The sequence below is a fragment of the Budorcas taxicolor genome, chromosome 20 (assembly GCF_023091745.1).
Source record: "Budorcas taxicolor isolate Tak-1 chromosome 20, Takin1.1, whole genome shotgun sequence".
Taxonomy (NCBI): Eukaryota; Metazoa; Chordata; class Mammalia; order Artiodactyla; family Bovidae; genus Budorcas; species Budorcas taxicolor.
Window position 1 is genome coordinate 70,742,994 of NC_068929.1, and position 20,709 is coordinate 70,763,702.

Sequence of the window (20,709 nt, forward strand, 5' to 3'; positions counted from 1 at the left end):
TCTGCTGTCCAACTCGAAGTCAGAAGAAGAATCCTCAGCCATTGAGCCTCAGGGCTGGGTGTGACCCAGGCGGGAGACTTGGGCGGCCGTGCTCAGGCCTGTGACCACAGAGTCAGCCAGCCAGGCGGCTGTCAGGGTGAGTCCGGCAGGCAGGTGGGCCCGGGGACACTCCTGCTGGAGACCCTGGCGGGAGCAGCCTCGGCGTGGTTGTGGGTGTCCTCCTTTGCCAGGTGGGCAGGCGGCCCTGGACACCCTGGTCTGTAGGGGTGGGTTCTGCTGGGCCCAGCTCTGGAGTCAGTGAGTGCAGAGTGTAGGTGTAAGGATTTCCACGCACGCGTGTCTGCTTGATTGCTTCAGCTGTGTCTGACTCTTTGTGACCCCATGGACTGTAGCCCACCAGGCTCCTCTGTCCGTGGGATTCTCTAGACAAGAATACTGGAGTGGGTTGCCATTTCCCCCTCCAGGGGATCTTCCCGACCCAGGGATCGAACCCGGGTCTCTTATGTCTCCTGCATGGCAGGTGGGTTCTCTACCACTAGTGCCCCCGGGAAGCCCCGTATATATGGAGATGTATGTGTGTCTACATGTATAACTTCTTTTCCAGACTCTTTTACACTACAGTTTATTAACAAAATATTGCATCTAGTTTTCCATGCTATACAGTAGGACTGTGTTGCCTGTGTATATTGTATATAGTAGTTTGTATCTGGTAATCTCACACTCATAATTTATCCCACCACCCCCCCCCCCCCCCGCCCCTTTTCCCTCTGGTAACCGTAAGCTGGCTTTCTATGGCTGTGACTGGTTTCTGTTTTGTAAATAAGCTCATTTGTAGCATTTTTTTAGATCCCACGTATAAGTGATATCATATTTGTTTTTCTCTGTCTGACTCCCTTCATTTAGCATGACAATCTTTCGGTTTATCCATGGTGCTGCAAAAGGCATTATTTCATTTCTTGTGGCTGAATAAAAGTCCCGTGTGTGTGTGTGTGTATTGTTGTTCAGTAGGTAAATCATGTCCAGCTCTTTGCAACCCCATGGACTACAGAACACCAGGCTTTCCTTTCCTTCACCATCTCCAGGAGTCTGCTCAGACTCATGTCCATTGAGTCAGTGACGCCATCCAACCATCTCACACTCTGTTGCCCCCTTCTCCTCCTGCCCTCAATCTTTCCCAGCATCAGGGTCTTGTCCAAATGAGACCACATCTTCTTTATCCATTCATATGTCAATGGACATCTAGGTTACTTCCATGCCTTGGCTATTATAAATAATGCTGCTATCAACATTGGGGTGCATGTATAGATGTGATTAACATTTAAATTGGTGGACTTTGAGTAAAGCCAATCACCCTCCATAGTGGGGTGGGCCTCACCCAATCGGTTGAAGGGTCCCAGAGCAACAACCAACGTTTCCCTGAGAAGCAGGAATTTGGCCTCAAGACTATACTGGAGAGACTTTGCCTGAGTTTCCAGCCTGCTGCCCTGCAGAACTGAGGCTCGAGGCTGCAGCCTCAACTCTTACCTGAACTCCTGGAGTGCTCCCTGCCCTACAGATGTGTGAAACCTCCACAGTTGTGTGAGTCAGTCCCTTAAAGCAACCGCCCCTCCATAACCTACGGTGCCTATGTCTCTAGAGAACACTGACTAATAAAGCAGGCTGAAGTGAAAGTCGCTCAGCTGTGTCTAACTTGTTGCAATCCTGTAGACTGTAGCCCGCCAGTCTGTCCCTGGAAATCTTCAAGCAAGAATACTGGAGTGGGTTGCCATTCCCTTCTCTGGGGGTGTGGGGGTCTTTCCGGCCCAGGGATTGAACCTGGGTCTCCTGCATAGCGGGCAGATTCTTTATCGTCCGAGCCATCAGGGAAGCCCAATGAAGCAGCGAGCACCTTTTAATTGATTGTGGCGTCTCTAAGGAGGCTGCACCTGCCCGTTGCAGATTGCAGGTACAGCTGGAGAAAACCCGGTCCCTGGGCAGGGAGCCCCTGTGGCCCTGCCCCCTGGCACTGGCCACCACCATCCCCAGGTCACCAGCTGTCTTCCCTGCAGCCTCCTCACTCGGGGGCACTGTCTACTCAGACTGCTTCTAGCACTTTCTACCAGATTCTGAGCCCCATTTCTGCCTCTCTGAGGCCAGGTTCCCGGTTCTGTGCTTGTCTTCCGCATTTCTGAGTAAACCTCACAAAGAATCACAGCTGTTCAGAATCACGCTGCACAATATAAAATTTATTATAGAACTTCAGCAAATATAAATATCCAGGTGCCATTTGGAATGGAGACTACACCGCAGAAAAAGACTGAAATCCAGGGTTGGGTGGGGGAGGGGAGGTTGGAGGCCCCTGCTGCTTAGCTTTTCGCCTGGAAATCTTTGGCCTCCCTTCTGAATGAATGTTAGGAAAACAACCAAAATTTATGGGGGAAAAAAATCGAAAACCCTGCAGCACACAAAAGCAAACCCAAGTGGGCCAATCCCGGCCCGCAGCGCTTGGTGTAAACCCCACGGAGTCTCTAATTCGGGTCCAGCCTGTCACTCTGCCACTTGAAAGAGAAAAGCATTCAGAAACGCGTTTAAATAGGAACACTCACTTGTAAATAACAGAGAAAAAAGGCAACGTATGAGAATTTTCTCTTGGTTCCAATGGGTCTGAAAGGGACAGAAGCACCATGGCGGGGATTTCATTTCCCATTTCCAGAGGCCAGGCTCCCCACCAGGATGGAGACCAGCTCACCTGGCTGGGGTCCCCGGGGTCCCTGTACAGAGAAATCGCCGCTGGGGCGGGACACAGGCCTCGGGACGCTGGGGACAGCCCGGAGGGGAGGGGCTGACCCCGCCTCCGGAAGCGGTGGTCTCCAGGTGGCAGCTGGGCTGGTCCTTAGAAGCAGACCTTCTGCAAGTCTTCCTTATTCTGGGCCGGCCTGCTTTGCCAGAGCTCCGCGGTTCAGGGCGAGCAGGTTGGGGAGCTCTGTCCTGACTCCACGCGTCCTCCCTGCCAAGCGTGTGCCTGTGTGCCCGGGGATGAACACACACACACACGTGCCTGCACACACAGGCACACACGTAGTCCGGCCCAAGAGCTCCGCACGGGTTTCTCTTCTTCCTGGGACGCCTGCTGGTGGAGAGACCACAAGGCCAGCGGGGGCTGGAGGCGGCCCCCGCACCTGCCCGCTCACAGGCTGGACGTGGAGCAGGCCTTGCAGCACTGCTGGCCGTAGAAGCGGTGGCCGCACACCCCGCGCTGGGGCACCAGCGCGCACCAGTGGAAGCGGTCCCCGCAGGAGGCGCCTGAAAGCCAGCAGCCCCGCGTCAGCCTCCGCACGGCCCCCCGCCGCGGGCTGGCCGCCACCCACGGAAACCCCGGCCAATCAAGGCAAGCCTGCTCTTCAGGGAGGGCTGCTCCGCAGGTCACACGGACCACGTGGGTCGTGCTGTTTTCACAAGCTTTTTCTTGGCAGGTTCCTGCAAAGCTGGCGTTTCCTGCTTTTAGTGCTAAACACCCCCCACAGAACCACTCAGCCACCCGAGACAACGGGTCTTCGGTGGACTGGACTCCGGTTCTCGGGTCCCTGATTGAAGCAGACCACTCACTCTCCTCCAGCCCCATTTTCTCCTCCAGGAACCTCGACAGACAGACAGACAGGGCACGGCGCTGCAAATCCCCAAGACACTTTGGGTATGTGTGCATTTACTGAGCAGCCTAGGAGCAGCGGGAGGAGAAGGGGACGACAGAGGATGAGGTGGTTGGATGGCATCACCGACTCAGTGGACATGAGTTTGAGTAAACTCCGGGAGTTGGTGATGGAGGCCTGGCGTGCTGCAGTCTATGGGGTTGCAGAATCGGACATGACTGACCGACTGAACTGAACTGAAGGAAATCCCACGGACAGAGGAGCCTAGCACGCTGCAGTCCACGGGGTTGCAAAAGAGCGGGACATGACTTGGTGACTGAACATCAACAATAAATGAATGTGCTGGGATCTCGTTTAGCTTGGGGTGCAGAAGGCTGCTTTACTCAGAATGGCCTTTCCTGAATACAGACAGCAGCACTGAAACACAAGAGGCAATCGTGCTCGCTGGAAGCCAAATGGATCTCACAGCCGCCTGTGCCGTTTCCGGGGAGGAAGGTGTGAGCAGTGAGCGGTCTGCTCCGTGGGCCCTTTTGGGGGGAAAACTGGTGGAGATGGAGAGAGAACAGGTGTAGTGGACACAAGACCCTCTAACCCGCGGGGACCCCTAGTTGGTCAGCTTTCTTAGCAACCACTCCAGAAACCCGACAGCCCCAGCCAAAAAGGTTAAACCTAGGCAGGGGAGAGGGGGCTCCAACACTCACCTTTCTTCTCTGCGATGGGGCAGAACCGGGTGTTGCAGGCCTGGGAGACGGCGGGCTTCTGCAGCAAGGAGCAGCCTGCGGCTGGCCGGCCCCCCGCCAGGCACTGCACAGACCGTGTCTGCATGCCGCCCCCGCAGCTGGCCGTGCACTGCGGGAGAAATGAGCCACTGTCACGCTGGGCCACCCGGCCGTCCAGCCACCCCTTTCTCCGGGTCCCCTCCACCCAGGCTCCTCAAGGCGGTCTCTCTCTGTCTCTGGACCGGGGTGGAGGGCTGAACACAGCTGCATATTTCCTAGGTATGGACACTGTGACGACGGGCCCAGAAGTCAATATTCTTGAATCATCAAGAGTTCGATGGATATACACACAAAGCGGCACACGTCTGGGGATACAGGCTGCAGGTCCATCACGAGACGCTCTCACAAGCCAGCCTTTCTGGTGCCCTTGACTCAGAAAAGCTTGACAAGCCAGCCCCCCACCGCAGAGGCGCGATGACACTCACCCTTCCTGACCCCAAGTTTTGCAGGGACTCCGGATGCCTGGGTGTGGCCGCCCCCTCTCAGGAACACCGTGTCCCTACGCTGGGCCCTTGCACTCTGAGGCTGAGAGCGCAGCAGAGCCAGGGCAGGGAGAGGCGGCTCAGTCAGACCGGTCCTCACCAGCGGGCTGGGCACACACCCCATAGACCACGGAGGTGGGTCCATCAGAGACCCACTGCTGGCAAGAAACCAGGAGAGACGGGAGCGATCGGAGACGGAGGGACCCAAACCTGCAGCAGTTAATCTGCCCAGAAAGAAAGTGGCTCATAGTCTAGACCAAATTCTGACTAGCTCGCGGCATGGCTCACACAAGGCTGCGTGTTCAAGAATGCTAAGAATGTTAAGTGGTAGAGGAGCCCCTGCAGAAAGACGGGGTCAGAAAATGATCTGGAGATTCTGGTGCGCGGTGGGTTATGTTAAACAGTCGCATTAACGCGTGAGGATAAAGCTCTGCTGATTTGGAGACACACACACAACTCAGGCTGCTGCCAAGATGTGTGGACAGGACCAATGCCAGGATCCCCCTGGAGCAGCGGCCCGGGGGTGGTCTTCCACGGCAGAAACTGTCCGTGGCCAGACGCTGAGGACCCGCTGCAGACAGAGCCCGTGGAGGTGGCTTGTAAACCCCTTGGGAGAGGGACGCAGTGATGGGCTAAGTAGAACATCTTGGTCTGCCCCTCGACGGAGGAGAGAAGCTGGAAACAGAGTCCCCAGAGCTCATAAGCTGAAGGAATCGTTCGTTCTTTTTTTCAGTCTTTCGGGACAGGATGTCTGGGCCGCTGGAGAGAAAACCCAGGGCTTTTTGCTGATGAGCCTGTGGGTTTGGAACCCACCCTGTGAGGCTGAGCCCTGCTCTTCAAAGCCAACATCGGCGAACGCCGTGGGCCGCTCCATTTCGGGGTAGGACACCGCTAGCCCGGGTCTTCCTGGGGCTGCGGCGTCTCGGACTCGTGATGCACCCGAGTTGTTCAGGCCCGCCCGGTCGCACCAGCTGTCTTCCTGGGGCTGCGGCGTCTCTGAGCTTCCCGGCCGAGCCACGCTCCTGGCCTGGCGGCCTCTGACTCGGGTCCCAGGCGCTCCCTCAGCCCCCGTCCCGGGCTGGGAACTCACTCGGGGACGTGGCTCCTAGTTCTCATCCTCACTTTTCTCATCTGTAGTGTTGAGCCTCTCTGCCTCTGAGCTGGATTTCTTTCTTTCTTTCCTGGTGCACGGTGGGTTATGTTAAACAATCACATTAACGCGTGAGGATAAAGCTCTGCTGATCTGGAGACACACACACAACTCAGGCTGCTGCCAAGATGTGTGGACAGGACCGACGCCGGGATCCCCCTGGAGCAGCAGGGGCAGACTGCCACTCCCTGGGTATATCACATCTGTTTATACTGAACTCAAGCTGTGGGCACAGAGGTTGATATAACTTTATCCACAGAAAACAGTTTTTGCAATTAAAATCCACGTTTTAACATGCTGATACTTTTGATCTACTTAAAACAGGAAATGCTTGAAAAGGATACAGTCCAAATGTCCTGTGGTCCAGTATTTTAAATGAAGCAATTTCTAATACAATTCGGGGAGGAGTTCGTGTATTTTTAAATGAAAAAGCGACATCAGATTTGAAGATGTGGGTGCTAAGTCACTTCAGTTGTGTTTGACTCTTTGCCACTCCATGGACCTCAGTCTGCCAGGCTCCTCTGTCCGTGGGATTCTCCAGGCAAGAATACTGGGGTGGGCTGCCATGCTGTCTCTCCAGAGGATCTTCCCCACCCAGGGACTGAACCCGTGTCTCTTGTGTCTCCTGCATTGGCAGCTGGGTTCTTTACCACTAGCACCACCTGGGAAGCCCCAAGTCTGAAAAGAAGCAGAACCAAAGGCAAAAACACAACGAGGGGGCAGGGTGCAGAGTGGGCGGCAAGAAAGAGCAGCCTCCGCGGGCTTTAAAGATGCTGCTGACCTACACGGCCTGGCAACAGAGCGCACAGTACCGGTGACTGTGACAGCAACCCCAGACGAGGGTGAGGCTCTGCTGGAGCGGAAAGTCCTCCAGACGAGGACCCGGCGGGGCTGCCCTCAGGCACTCATGGATTTGCTTTCCATCTGAAATTCCACATCCAGCAGACACTCCCTGAGTACTGAGTATGGAGCATGCACCCTGGTAGACACTGGGGACTGTGTATATAAAATGTGCACGCGGGTACGTGTACACATATGCTAATACAGGGAACACACCGCAGAACAGCAGGACACTCGCCACGGAGTGACCGGTCCGGATAGCTGTCTTGTGACTGCATCCGCTTTCAAGCAGCTCACATCAGCGGGGTTGGCCTTGACCTCTGACGAGGCCGCAGTACGGACCAGGCACGATTCTGGGACAGGAGGCGCGATTCTCCACTGCGGAGTATGCTTTCTGTCTTTGCTTCCTTTTTAGCACAGGGCGCCCGGGAAGCTCGAGGATGCGGGACGCGCTTCCTGGGAGGGCAGTCACTACCTGGGCAGGGAAGTGTCCTGGTGGCCTGGTGCCCCGTGGATCCCATAAACTTGGTAGGACTTCACCTCGGAGGTCCTGGGGCCAGTGTTTCCTGATACGGTTATGAGAGCTGGCCGAGGTGGGAGCACAGGCGTTTGTGGCTGTGCCCGCCATCATGCTCATTTGCTTTCTCTGTTTTCTTGACGTGGACATTTTTAAAGTCCCTACTGCATTTATTACAGTACTGCTTCTGCTTTATGTTTTGGTTTTTTGGCCTCGAGGCATGTGAGATCTTACCTCCAGGGACTGAACCTGCACCTCCTGCACCGGAAAGCCAAGTCCCAACCACCGGACAGCCAGGGATGTCCCTTCCTTTGCTTCTTAAAAACTGACCGTCCAGACCCAAGTGCCCAAGAAGACACTGGGCTCTGAGCTGCTCTGTGTTGCCCTCGCCCACAGACGGCAACAGACAGAGAGGGCTGTTAGGAGCCCAAAGCCAGAAGCAGGGCTAGGAAGGAGGCTGGGTCAACAGTAGTGAGTGCAGAATCTTCCCTTACAGCTGCAGGGAGCACGGGAGGAGGAGGGAGCCAGGGACAGGGAGACCCCAGGACAGATCCCGCAGCCCCTCTCGGCCTGGGCTGGCCGAGGCCGGGGACCAGGTGGGTCACAGCCATTCCGGGGGGTCAACCCCCATCCTCATTTGTTCAGCTTTGTGGTTGACCCAAACAGACTTACAATCACCTGTTTCTTCCAGATCTCGTATTTCTTCCTCATCCATACTCACCTCCGGGGAGCTCAGCCCAGCTCTTACCCAAACCATTGCATCCTCTTACCCTCCACAGAGTGAAGGTTTAGAACAACCACGCCGCACCTGTGTGTTCAGTCGTGTCCGACTCTTTGCGACACCATGGACGGGAGCCCACCAGGGCCCTCTGTCTGTGGGATTCTCCAGGCAAGAACACTGGAGTGGGCTGCCATTTCCTTCTCCAGAGGATCATCCTGATCCAGAGATGGAACCCACAAATCCTCTGTCTCCTGCATCGGCAGGCTGGTTCTTCACCACTAGCACCCCCCGGGAAGCCCTAGAACAATCACAAGTGCCCTAAAAGATGGAGTAACCTTTGGAGATCACCCTGTGGAAGTGCCCCCGCAACCCCAACCCCCAGAAACCCAACACCTCACGGGCTCTGGAGGGAAGGGCCTGGAGCTGGCTCCGTGGGCCTACACTCCGGCAGAAACCTCGGCTGGCAACACCGAGGAGGGGCTCCGCCCGCCACCCCTTCATCCCTACCTGAGACCAGGGTGAGGCAAACCAGCCGGCCCGCGGGGGTCCTGCAGCAGCGAACGCGGGGCGCTTGGGGCAGGGAAAGCGGGCGCAGGCACGCTGCAGCTCCAGCTGGGGCTGCGGCAGGTGCAGGCACTTCCTGGAGGCCAGCTCGCGGTACTTCCCAGACACGTACTTCTCAGCACACTTTAGGAACCTTTTCTGGGTTCCTCTTTCACAGGTAACAGAGCACTGAAAAGAAGACAGCCAAGGAAGTGTGTGAAAAGCACGTCTCCCTGTGTGGTGGCCGTCTCTCTCTCGCACATTGTTGAGTGGAGAAGCCTCCTGATTACATCAACCTGAACATTTACAGATGTGTGACCAGTCAATCCACCCTAAAGTTGATCAACCCTGAACACTCATGGGAAGGACTGAAGCTGAAGCTCCAATATTTTGGCCACCTGATTCATCGTTTTGAACTGTGGTGTTGGAGAAGACTCTTGAGAGTCCCTTGGACTGCAAGGAGATCAAATCAGTCCATCCTAAAGGAAATCAACCCTGAATGCTCACTGTAAGGACTGATGATGAAGCTGAAACTCCAATACTTTGGCTACCTGATGCGAAGAACTGACCCATTTGAAAAGACCCTGATGCTGGGAAAGATTGAAGGCAAGAGGAGAAGGGGATGACAGAGAAGGAGATGGCTGGGTGGCATCACCAACTCAATGGACATGAGTTTGGGTGAACTCCGGGAGCTGATGATGGACAGGGAGGCCTGGTGTGCTGGGGGTTCCAAAGAGTCGGACACGACTTAGCAACTGAACAACAAACAGTCAGTGAAATTTATGGGACCTCAGCATTTTAAAACGGTGTTAACAGTATCTGCCAAAAAAAAAAAAAAAACCCCACAAAAAACCAAAGATCTTGAGGTCACAGTGGTCTGGTACTAGAGACATAAGTTGGGGCAGGGCAATTAGAAACCATAAAGGGAGTAATTCCGGAGCTATCACTTCACTGGGGAATGAAGATGCTGGGCTGTAACCAATACCAGAATGCACTGGAATCTAACGAACAAGGATGTCAGGTAAACCCCAGAGCTCCTCAGATTCACACACCCAACAGCAGCGTGATGCTGGCCCCTTGCACAGGGACAGGCGGGGGAGACCCAGGGCTTCCATCTTCCCCGGGAAGCTGAGTGCTGTCCTGGACAGAGCACAGGAGGCGCATTCGTTCTGACCAGAGGTACTCTGAGCCCGAGCTGCCGCTGCAGCCGCACCCTCTTGTGTGGACAGCAGGGCCCTGGGCCGACCTGTGGCCAGGCGGGGATGCAGCCACGTGATACACAGGGATGATGCAGAAGGCCAGGCACAACCTGCACCCCAGGGCTGGCTCGGAGGTCAGAGGGCAGGTCCCAGGGGCTGGCATTGCTGCCCCGGGCTGGCATGTCTGCAGGTCCCATCCACAGAGGAGGCTGGGTGCCCGAGGCTCTGGCCTCATGCTCAGGCTCAGGCTTGGGTTTGGGGCGTGCTTGGCGTGTCCTGCTGCCAGAACAGAGCTGGAGGGCTCCTCTCGGGAGCTTGTTGGGGCCAAGCCTGAGAGAAGCTCTGGGGTGTGGTGTGTGTGTGTGTGTGTGTGCACGCCCAAATGTGTTACATATTTAGGACAAGGGATTTCCACCTGGACACCTTCCACACACCGTGTGTATTAGTCGCTCAGTCATGTCTGACCCTTGGTGATCCCAAGGACTGTAACCCACCAGGCTCCTCTGTCCATGGGATTCTCCAGGCAAGAATACTGGAGTGGGCAGCCATTCCCTTCACCAGGGGATCTTCCCAACACAGCGATCAAGCCCCCGTTGCAGGGGGCCGTGCCACCCGGGAAGCTCTTACTAGGTAGACCAAGCTGCTTCCTTCCTAAGGACTCAGCCTCTGGAGACACGCATAGAAAGGACTCAATCTCTGGAGATGCGCATAGAATCAAATGTCTCCTAATGACTGATGATTCAGTAGTCTAGACACTGATGCCCCTCGTCCCAGGTGAGAGAGAATCAGGAGTTCTTCCTTAGCAGCAGCAGGCTTCATGCAGTAGTGATGCTGTTCAGGGGCAAACAAGTGCTGTCTCATTCGGGATAAATATCCTGCCTGGAATGCCATCACTTTATAGAGGCCTTCCTCCCTCCTGGACTAGACGCCATTGGCGGCCTGGGTGGGAATGAGACCCCGAGTCTGTCCCTGAGGGCCAGGGATCAGGGGGCCTTCTTTCCCCAGTTCCTATGGAAACCAGCTATGTGGGCTGAGTACACGCATGCATCTCAGGACATGCTCTCTCCTCCTGTGGTCACCCCCCTGCCCCACCACCTAGGCACATCCTGGGAAACGGCTGCAGCTGCTTGGGGTGAGGTGGGTCCCCCAGCCCACAGCAGGCATGATGAACACTCTCCCCGGCCGGCACCTGTTCACCCACCCATCCACTCCACACTGAGGGAGGGATGATTGTGTGGGTGACCTGGGTGGGGTGCTCCACGGATGAGATACGAAAACCAGAGGACACGCCAAGGAGTGGAGGCCAGGTGCGGGGCTGAATACCAGGGGCAGTGGGACCGGAGACAGAGGAAAGGAGCGGAAGCAGAGGAACCCAGCAAGGAGGGGCGGCCCGAGGTGGAAGGTGGTCGACCCAGTTCCACCTGGACCTGGCACACCTACCTGGGACCAATGCGTCTACCTGGGACTTGGCACACCCACCTGGGAAGGTGCACCCACCTGGGACCAGGCGGACACGAGCCACTGCAGCTTCTTGTGCTTGTGGCAGCGCCTGAGCAGACAGGCCTCGTGAGTCCTGGGCTTGGGTTCTGCGGTACAGACGGCATCCGGCAGCAGCTGCGCCCTGGCCGAGGGGTTGGTGCTCTTACAGGCCACGGACCTCTTCCGCCAGCCCTTCCCGCAGGTTCGTGAGCACTGCGTGCGGGAAGAGCTAGTGTCGGCTCCCTCGAGGAGGGGATGGGACCGAGCTGGGGCTCCAGCCCTGAGCCCCGAGGCCGGGGAGACTCCAGTTGCCCCCACACCCCACACTGCACAGGAGGGACCCCATTCACCACCTCACCCATGCCAACCCCCCCCTTACCTCTGCCCAGGGCCCGGTGCTCCATGCCGGAGGGCAGCTCTGAGGCTGGCAGGCTTGTCGGCTGGAGGGGACGGGCTGTGGACACAGGCTGGCCGAGACCCGCTCCGATCTGTAGTGCGTGCGCCGCGTGCACTGGACCGCCCGGCTTTGCGTGCCCCCTCCGCACGTGCGGCTGCAGGCGCTCCAGTTCCCCACCGACCAGCTGCGGGGACAGGGGACATGCGGTGAGGGGCGGGGCTGCGTCTCCAGCCGGAGGGGGCCGGTCCAGGGCCGGGGCATCAACCGGCGTAACTTCCCACCTGCTGCCTCCATGTGCGCAGTCCTTCTCAGGCCCCGTGCGGTCTCCCAGGCCCCCGCCCGTTCTAACTTCCTGATTAGTGTTCCTGACGTCAGACCTCCCCTCCCCTGGCCTGTCAGCTTCTCTTGAGCTTGGAAATAACTCCCCTCAACGCAGTGCGTCTGTTCCCCGCGCCCCCCAACCTTTTCCTAAAAGGAAAATTTCAAACGTATACAAAAATAAAGGCCCTCCGTATCCCTGTCCACCCAGCCTCAAAGATTATCAGTTTATGTGCCCGATCCCTATAGCATTTTGAAGCAAATTCTAGACATACTAGTATTTCAATACACATCTCTAAAAGATAAGGAGTCTTAGGTTTTTCAGCCTAATTATAATGCCATGTGACATTTGAAAATTTTAACAATCATACCTTAACATCATTAAATATTCAATGTTCCATTCCCAATTATGTTGTCCCTGTCAAAATTTAATCTGCTTGTTGGAGTCAGAATCCAAATAAAGCTCTTGCTTTGAACTGGTTGATGTGTCTTTTTTTTAGTCTATAGGTTCTCCGAAATTTTGTTTAGGTTTTTCTTTGTTACAGAATGACAGAAAGATGGCTCACCTAACTCATCTCTACAGCTTTCTTTCTTTCTTTCTTTCTTTTTTTTTTGGGCTGATTACAAGCTACATCTCTGCGGTATCACTTAGAAGGCTCCCTGTCCTCTGCCCTTCTTGCAATTAAGTCATTGATCTAAAGACTTTGTCATATTTGGGGGTTTTGTTTTGTGTCCACAGACGCCGTGAAATAGTACCAGTTCTAGGTAGGCTGCTGCTGCTGCTAAGTCGCTTCAGTCGTGTCCGACTCTGTGTGGCCCCAAATTGCTGAACAAAACCACCAACATGCGTCGTCATACTTGGCAGCGCTGCAGGGGGACTGGGTGCCCTCGGGCTGTACTGTGAAACAGGATAGCGCCTGCCGCATCAATAAACAAGGATGCCATGCCTATCCGTGATTCCGGCCCTCCCATGTGAACTTCCCAGCTGGGCTGACTCCCTACATGAGGTACTTAAGGCTGCCGCAGTCATCATCAGTTCCAGCCCTCCAGTGTGAGCCAGAAGGCCCTAAGGGAATTCAAGAGAGAGAAAAATGTCTCCTTAAATGTGCAGGGTGCTGGCCCCAGATAGCCGAGAGGCATATGACAGGAATGACTTCAATGATCCCAGACTCTCGCATCTTCCCATGCATAGAAGAACACTAAATTCCTTAACTTGGTATCTGATTTTCCTTACTTAATAATCTTTGATGTTCAGACTGCCTGCCCTCCTTGTTGCAGACTGGTGTATAGCCTGACTCCCCCTCCTGCCCCCTTGGAGCAGTTTTCTCAGGGTCACTGAGATGCCTTTTCCCGAGCTTGGAATCCTTAACATTCCTGATAAATAACTCTCTACTTTCAGGTTGCGACTGGATTTTTGTAGTCGACAGAAACATGATATGTTTACTTAGCTTTGTTTGTAGAAGCTTTGAGCTAGATTATGCCAAAATATTTCTCATGAACAGACTCTTATCCTTCTAAGAAAATTATTTAAAAACTGTAATGAACAGTTTTGTTTGTAAGAACTGTTCTGTATCAACTGCAGAAATGCTTCCACTCCTCAGTGTTAACAAGATTATTGCTGTTGTTTAGTTGCTCGGTCGTGTCCAACTCTTTGCGACCCCGTGGACTGGAGCCCGCCAGACTCCTCTGTCCATGGGATATTTCAGGCAAGAAATCTGGAGTGGGTTGCCATTCCCTTCTCCAGGGGATCTTCCCAACCCAGGGATCAAACCCTCATGAGCTATTGGGAAGCCTGGTCTTAACCATCATGTTAAACCATGTAAATTATGCAAACTCCTTAGGAAACCCAGGCTTTGGGCTCCTGGCTGTGTTGATTCTTCATCTGGAGGCTCTCCATTGCTTTTCTGTTTTTTATGTTTCCTCCCACTCCTTACGTTTGCCTCTCAACCATGCAGCCTCATAAACTCTAACTGGTCAACCTGGGGGCTGCAGAGGTCTCTTGGCTGCTCCCAGACTTTTCACATCCCTGTGTTAAGTCCTCAGTCTCCACCATCTAAAGCTGTTCCAGTGGGGTTGGGCCATGCTTTGACCTCCTCTTAGCCGCACACCGTTAAGAAATGGTCCTGTGCAAAAATCGTTCACATGGCATCTGGAGATGCCAAGTATTTGCTTTGTTTCACAGACAGAGCTCCGGGGAAATGTCTTGACTGCAGCTCAAGAAAGAGTCAAAATCCACGCAAACTTCTGTGCTGGTGTCTGAGGGTCCACTGAGCAGGACGAGGCGTGTTGGGTGGCTGACGAGTAGCCATACCTGTCCTGCTGTCGTCTGGTTTTTCAAGTCCACCAGGTGAAACAGAGCCGGCGGCTGGTATGACTCATGTCAGTCAGGTGTCCCAGGCAGGGCCTGGAGCACTCGGCCATCCAAACACCACAGTGCTGCCCCAGCCAAGGGGTCACCTGGCAGGACTCACCCTGCAGCTCTCAGAGCTGCCTGGACAAGTGGTGGAAGTTGCAGCAGTTACTCAGCAGTTTGGGCAGGGTTCCCTGGGACCATCTGCTCCACAGTCAATGTCACTAATTGTCAACAGTCAGGAGCTGCTTCTCATAAAATGACTTTTGCCTTCCCATTAAAAAAATAGCAACATTGTGGTTTTGGTTATTTAATGTTTCCTCTGAAAATGCAAAAGGGTATTTGAAAATGCAAATTCTCAACAAGGGTATTTGGTTTAGTGCAGTACGTTGTCATGAAGCACTCCCCAGGCAGGCTCAGGGCTGTGACTGCCTTTCAGACTCAGAGGTCACCTTTGACGGGGACCAGGCCTGTGGCTCACGGCTGAGCCCCACCTATATGGTCAGCTCAGGCCTGTCACAGAGTCAGCATCAGAAACCACTAACTTCATTTTAGAACTGGGTTTCAGTGACTCTTCCTGTTGCCGTCAAAGTTTTCAGACAAAGCACCCTGCCGATCCCATTTTCAGGAGTAACTTCCTGGTTGTCGGTGGAGTGGTCTCTCATAACTCAGTAAGCACATGGGGTAATGGCCGGGCAGAACCCGGTTCACGGGGTGAACCTAGAGAAGGCCGTGCTCACCACTGGGTTTAGTTCCAGGGACAGGGCAAAGGACAGCATGTGAACACAGCTCCAGTTACAAAGTGTCCCCCACGTCGGTCAGGACTTTCACAGCTGGTGTCCGTCACGGCCTTCAGGAAGGATGCGCTCAGTCACACTGCCCGCTTTGACTTTGCGACATGATCTTTAAAATCCTCTGTGACTGCAAACACGGACATTCACATGCCCCATGCTCAGTGGCCTGGACTGGGACAGTTGCCATTGCGGCCCAGAGGTCACTGTGTGGGTTTTGAAGACAGAAGGATCTTGTCTTCATAGGAAACTACAGCCACGTCACACGTGCAGGTGATTTGAGGTTTACCACGCTTTTCTTCTACATGAAATTGTCGACTTAAAAAACATTCACAACCTAAAAAGCTGAGAGTTATGTTTTATTTGGTGGGAATTTTTAGGGCTTAAGCCCAGGAGGCAGAATCTCAAGGAACTCGGCGAGAACTCTCCAAGGAGCTGAGGTGAGGAGTCAGGTTACATAGAAGTTTTGCAACAAAGGGCAGGTAGTCTGAACATCAAAAGAATATTGTTGAAGAAAACCAGTGAAGGAATTTAGCGCTTTTCTGTATATGGGAAGGCGCAAGAGTCTGGGCGCATTAAATTGCTCCTTTCATATGCTGTTGGGGCCAGTAACCTGTGTTTTCACATTCTGAGCTCCCCCGGGACTCACTGTGGGGAGTAGCTGCCATCAGATCACAGGGATTCTTCTCCTTCCTGAGCACCTGTAGGACTCACCAGCTCACACTGGAGGGCTGCCATCGCCATTGACTACGACACCCTTGTTTAGTGATATGGTGGGAAATACTCCACTGCTTTCAAGATAACAATGCACACCCCACAATAAACAGATGCCAGTTTGAAAAACCCCCCTTAGCCACAGGAAGAGAATGTCTGTGAACACGTTAACTTAAAGAGAGCAGACAGACTGGGAGCTGAAAGCTCGGTAGCTGAGATCACAGGACTCAGGGTGATGAAGAGGGAGAGAAGCTGATTCCTGAGCCCATCCGGCAGCTGGCCACGCATGGGCTGTTCACTGGCCTGGCCCATCTGCTGAGTCGGGAATTACTGGTCTCTGTCAGGGGATGTTTCAACTGTATCAGAGGGTGCCAGTTACGCTCCAGGCCAGTTCCGAGGCAGAAGTCCAGCGCTGAAAGGGCAAATGACCTCGGTAACCGATTGTGCGAGTGGGTGGTGTCAGAGGCCAGAGCTGTTGGACACACAGCTTGCACTCTGCGCTCGTGCCTCGAGGCCTGGAGCAAGTCCTCCTGAAGCGCAGCAGTAAGTACGTTAGAAGCGACAGCAATGCGCCAGACACACACGCACGTCCTCTATCGTGTGTTGGCAGGGATGTGCTAGACCGGCTGTCTACGGGATGCATTCTTCCAGAAGCAATGCCGGGGAAAGTCCTCCACGGTCACCCCAGAACTGAAAGTCCATTACTGACGACTGGATGGCAAGGATGGGGGCCAGACTTCAGGAAACTGGGCACCTGGATCTAGAAGCCAGGCTCTGGGAAGCTGGCAGCTCAACAGTGACTTCATTTTGTTCAGTCTCAAAAGGCAAACTCCTTTGTTCGATGTGAAAGTGAAGGAGAGATTTATAATGAGTCACGCACAGGACTGAATTTTTTCATCATTAAAGGCAGCATTTCTTTGCTGACTCACATGGAGCCAAATTGCAGGACCTCAAAACCTCCCCATAAAGGAGGTTCAGTGGGTGTTAATTTTATGGACTGCGAGAAGCCAAAGATATGGAGATTTTTTTATTATTCAGGGGCTGATGTGCTATTTTTACTGAACTTTCCTGTCTCACTCCCCTATCATCAAATATTATCTTAAGAAGAATCAGTAAGATCTACAGAGCTTCATTTACATGTGGGAGGCATGGGAAATGGAATTATGAGGGACGCATAGTCCAAAGAAACCTACCTCGCTGTTCCAGACAGCCTTGATAATTCCCTGTTTCAGCACAAACCCTTCATCTGGAGGTTTTTTCTCTGCAGACCGTGGAAGGTGTGTGTATCCCATTAACTCAAATGAAAAACACCGGCTCATAAAAGGTGAGAGGGAAATGCTTAGATTCCGAGTGACAGTGAAGGGCTGTTCTTTGCAGGGCTGCCCCCCTTTAGCCAGTTTCCATGGGAAACTGGAAGAAAGAGGCTGGGTCTTAGCACTGGGAAGGGCTTCAGAGACAGTCTGCTTTTCCAGTTGCATCTTATGGAGGGGAAGTGGCACCTCAAGAAGCAAAGGGTCATGGAGGGAGTGGATAATGCAAACAGGATGGAGCTCAGGACTCCCCCAGCGCTGCCCTCTGACTCATCCTTGCTCTGCTGGGAAGAGTGAGCATTTTCCCATCATGAGATGTCTACATGGGGAAGGCAGCCACCTCCCGCTCCTCTTCACCCCATTCAGCACCCAACCATCGAGCCAGCTCTGTGTCATAAACACCTCTGCTATGGAGTAAAAATGAAAAACTGGGGTGGTAACTACACACAGGTAGCCCGGTGAGCAACCTATACCCAATTGCAACTGAAACTGAGTAATGACTTGGTCGGCAGTAACTCCCTCCAATTTCACAGGGTTTGCACCCCAATTCTTGTGCCCCAGGATGACCCCAGGGGCTGAGAGCACCTGTGGCTCAGCCTGGTGCTGAGACAATGTTTCCCAAACCATGGCTGCCTGGCAGGGCTTTCACACACCCACACGCACCTGGTCTCTCCTCCGTTCTGCAGGAATCACAAATCTGTGGTTGAGAGTCAGAAATCTGAATTTTTGCAAAGCCCTCCTTCCCTGGACTGGGAAGGAAGGCTCTGTAAAAGCCCTTGAGAGACCAAGAAGCAGGACGCCTGCTCATCAGGGCAGGCCACGGCTCTGGCTCCTGCGGGTGGTAACTGCCCTCACTCCCAGTTGCATTAACGTGGTCCTGATGCTATTTTTAATGATTATGAGAACTCAGAGGTGCCAATAAAACATCAGGGGCAAAGCCTGGTGAGTGGGTTCCTCTCCAGAAAGCCATCAACCCTCACTCTCCATCACAGGAAATCAGAAAAGCCCACCCAGGCAATCCCATTGCCTGGCAGCTCCCATGCCCCGGCCACTCCAGCTTCAAGCGTCATCCCCGGCTGTAAACACTCTTCTCTGGAGCTGGCAGCTGGCCCCAGACTCAGCGACCGAGCCTCTGGGAGGCTTGCATGTCAGGCAGGCTTGGGCTCCTTCTGGAAGAAAGACTTCTCAGAACCAAAGTGGTGGAGGAGCTGGCTTGGAACAGAGCTGCTCCTCCTGTGCGGCCCTTCCAGCCTCAAAACGAAGTGCTCAGAGAAGTGAAGGCAGACACATCCAGTGCTGACGCCCTTCCGATCCCCCCAAACAACGCTGCCTGACAGCTGGGGAGACGCGGTTCCGACCCGAGGAAGGTCCCATGGAGCAAGGCCTTTGGAAATGCACGTTTCTCTTAGGCACTGTCCACTTTAAAGTGTGCAATGTGCAAAGTGAGGACTAGAGTCTGGGAGACAGCACCTCAGTGGCTCTGAGAAATCACTCCAGAGAGGTGGGGGGTTGGTGGGGGACAGGAAGGTCAGGACACATGTGATTTTGGTGAAGCAGGAGTTCATGCAATTCAGCACATATCTTTCCAGAACGTTTCAGCTAATCTCATGAAGCTTTTGCTAATCACGAGAAGCAGTTGTCACCATGAAGGATTTTATTGCTTTTCTAGATACAGGGAGATACAAAAATTGGGTTCATAAAACCGGCTCCTGAAAATAGCTAACAGTCTGAAGACCTTCCTCCAGTGTTGCCCTGAGCACAAAGGGCCTCATCTCTGCTCTCCACCCTGAACTCCTTGCGGCTTCCCTGGTGGCTCAGATGGTAAAGGATCTGCCTGCAATGAGGGAGACCTGGGTTCTATCCCTGGGTTGAGAAGATCCCCTGGAGCAGGGAATGGCAACCCACTCCAGTATTCTTGCCTGGAGAATTCCATGGACAGAGGAGCCTGGCAGTTACAACCCATGGGGTCGCCAAGAATGGGACAAGACCGAGTGAGTAACTCACCGAACTTCTTTCCAGGGGTGTTGAAGTTCAGTAGCTGTAGCAGTACATGATTTAATCCTTGTAGAGATACTCAACATTAAGAAAACTAAGATCATGGCATCCGGTCCCATCACTTCATGACAAATAGATGGGGAAACAGTGGAAACAGTGAAAGGCTTTATTTTCTTGGGCTCCAAAATCATTGCAGATGGTGACTGCAGCCATGAAATTAAAAGATGTTTACGCCTTGGAAGGAAAGTTATGACCAACCTAGATAGCATTTAAAAAGCAGAGACATTACTTTGCAAATAAAGGTCCATCTAGTCAAGGCTATGGTTTTTCCAGTAGTCATGTATCGATGTGAGAGTTGGACTATAAAGAAAGCTGAGTGCTGAAGAATTGATGCTTTTGAACTGTGGTGTTGGACTGAAAGAAGATCCAACCAGTCCATCCTAAAGGAAATCAGTCCTGAATATTCAGTCCTGAATATGATGTTGAAGCTGAAACTCCAATACTTTGGCCACCTGATGTGAAGAAGTGACTCATCTGAAAAGACCCTGATGCTGGGAAAGATTGAGGGCAGGAGGAGAAGGGGACGACAGAGGATGAGATGGTTGGATGGCATCACCGACTCAATGGACATGAGTTTGAGTAAACTCTGGGAGTTGGTGATGGACAGGGAAGCCTGGCTGCTGCAGTCCATGGGGTCACAAAGGGTCAGACATGACTGAGCAACTGAACTGAACTGAACTGAGAGATAACGTGGCAAGTGCCAATCTGTATCTGATAGGATGGAAGCTTGTGACCATAGATGTATTCATAGCTGGAGACACCATTTATGTTACAAATATTCTACCACTCCGCCCCCTCAGTAGACAGTTGGTTTTTTACTGGGCAAGACCAATATAACTTCTGACATGAGACTCCAGCATCATCCCCCAAGAGAACACAACAGCTGGCGCCTCCTCCATCAGCGTCTGTTCCTGGGGACGCTAGCTGTCGGTTCTGTTCTTCCCTGAACACGAGACGCCCTCTGGATGGGCGCCTCCCTCTCACTGATGCATTTCCAGCCTCGGGAGCAGCTCCCCGCTCTGCTCTGAACTGACCTGTCAGATTCTTGGACGTCTTTTCTGTCTTGGCAAAACAGCAGGGCTGCTGCCTAGCCGTGCTGAGCGCCGGGTGGGGTGAAGGGCCAGCCGTGCCCCAGGCTGTCAGCATCCTTCCCTGACACCCAGTGACGCCTGGCCGCACAGGAACCAGTGGAGCCCGCCCTCAGGGCTGCCTCTGCCAGCTGAGCTTGGAATCGGAATTATGTAATATAATGAGGCTTGGTGTCGCTGGATGAAACATGAGCTTGGAAAAGGAGAAGGCTGTTTCTATGAACACTGAGTTGAATCTTTGGAATGACTCAGTCATTAAATGGAACTGCTCTCAGCTTAGGTGTGGCTCAGAGAAAAATAAAGTCTGGAGAAAACATGAAAGATTTAAGATGATTTTTGCACCCGGGTGA

At 53.5% G+C, this 20,709-nt stretch overlaps 1 protein-coding gene across 1 annotated transcript in view; it reads right to left on the bottom strand.

The window, feature by feature from the left end:
- Positions 1–3,166: 3,166 nt before the first annotated feature.
- ADAMTS16 (ADAM metallopeptidase with thrombospondin type 1 motif 16) overlaps positions 3,167–20,709 on the bottom strand; it is a 171,442-nt gene continuing 153,899 nt past the window's right edge. The window contains exons 18-22 of the mRNA XM_052659111.1: positions 11,716–11,917; positions 11,355–11,549; positions 8,623–8,847; positions 4,328–4,475; positions 3,167–3,282 (exon numbers count right to left, since the gene is read on the bottom strand). Coding sequence (XP_052515071.1) covers positions 3,167–3,282; positions 4,328–4,475; positions 8,623–8,847; positions 11,355–11,549; positions 11,716–11,917 — 886 coding nt within the window. The remainder of the gene's footprint in view (positions 3,283–4,327; positions 4,476–8,622; positions 8,848–11,354; positions 11,550–11,715; positions 11,918–20,709) is intronic.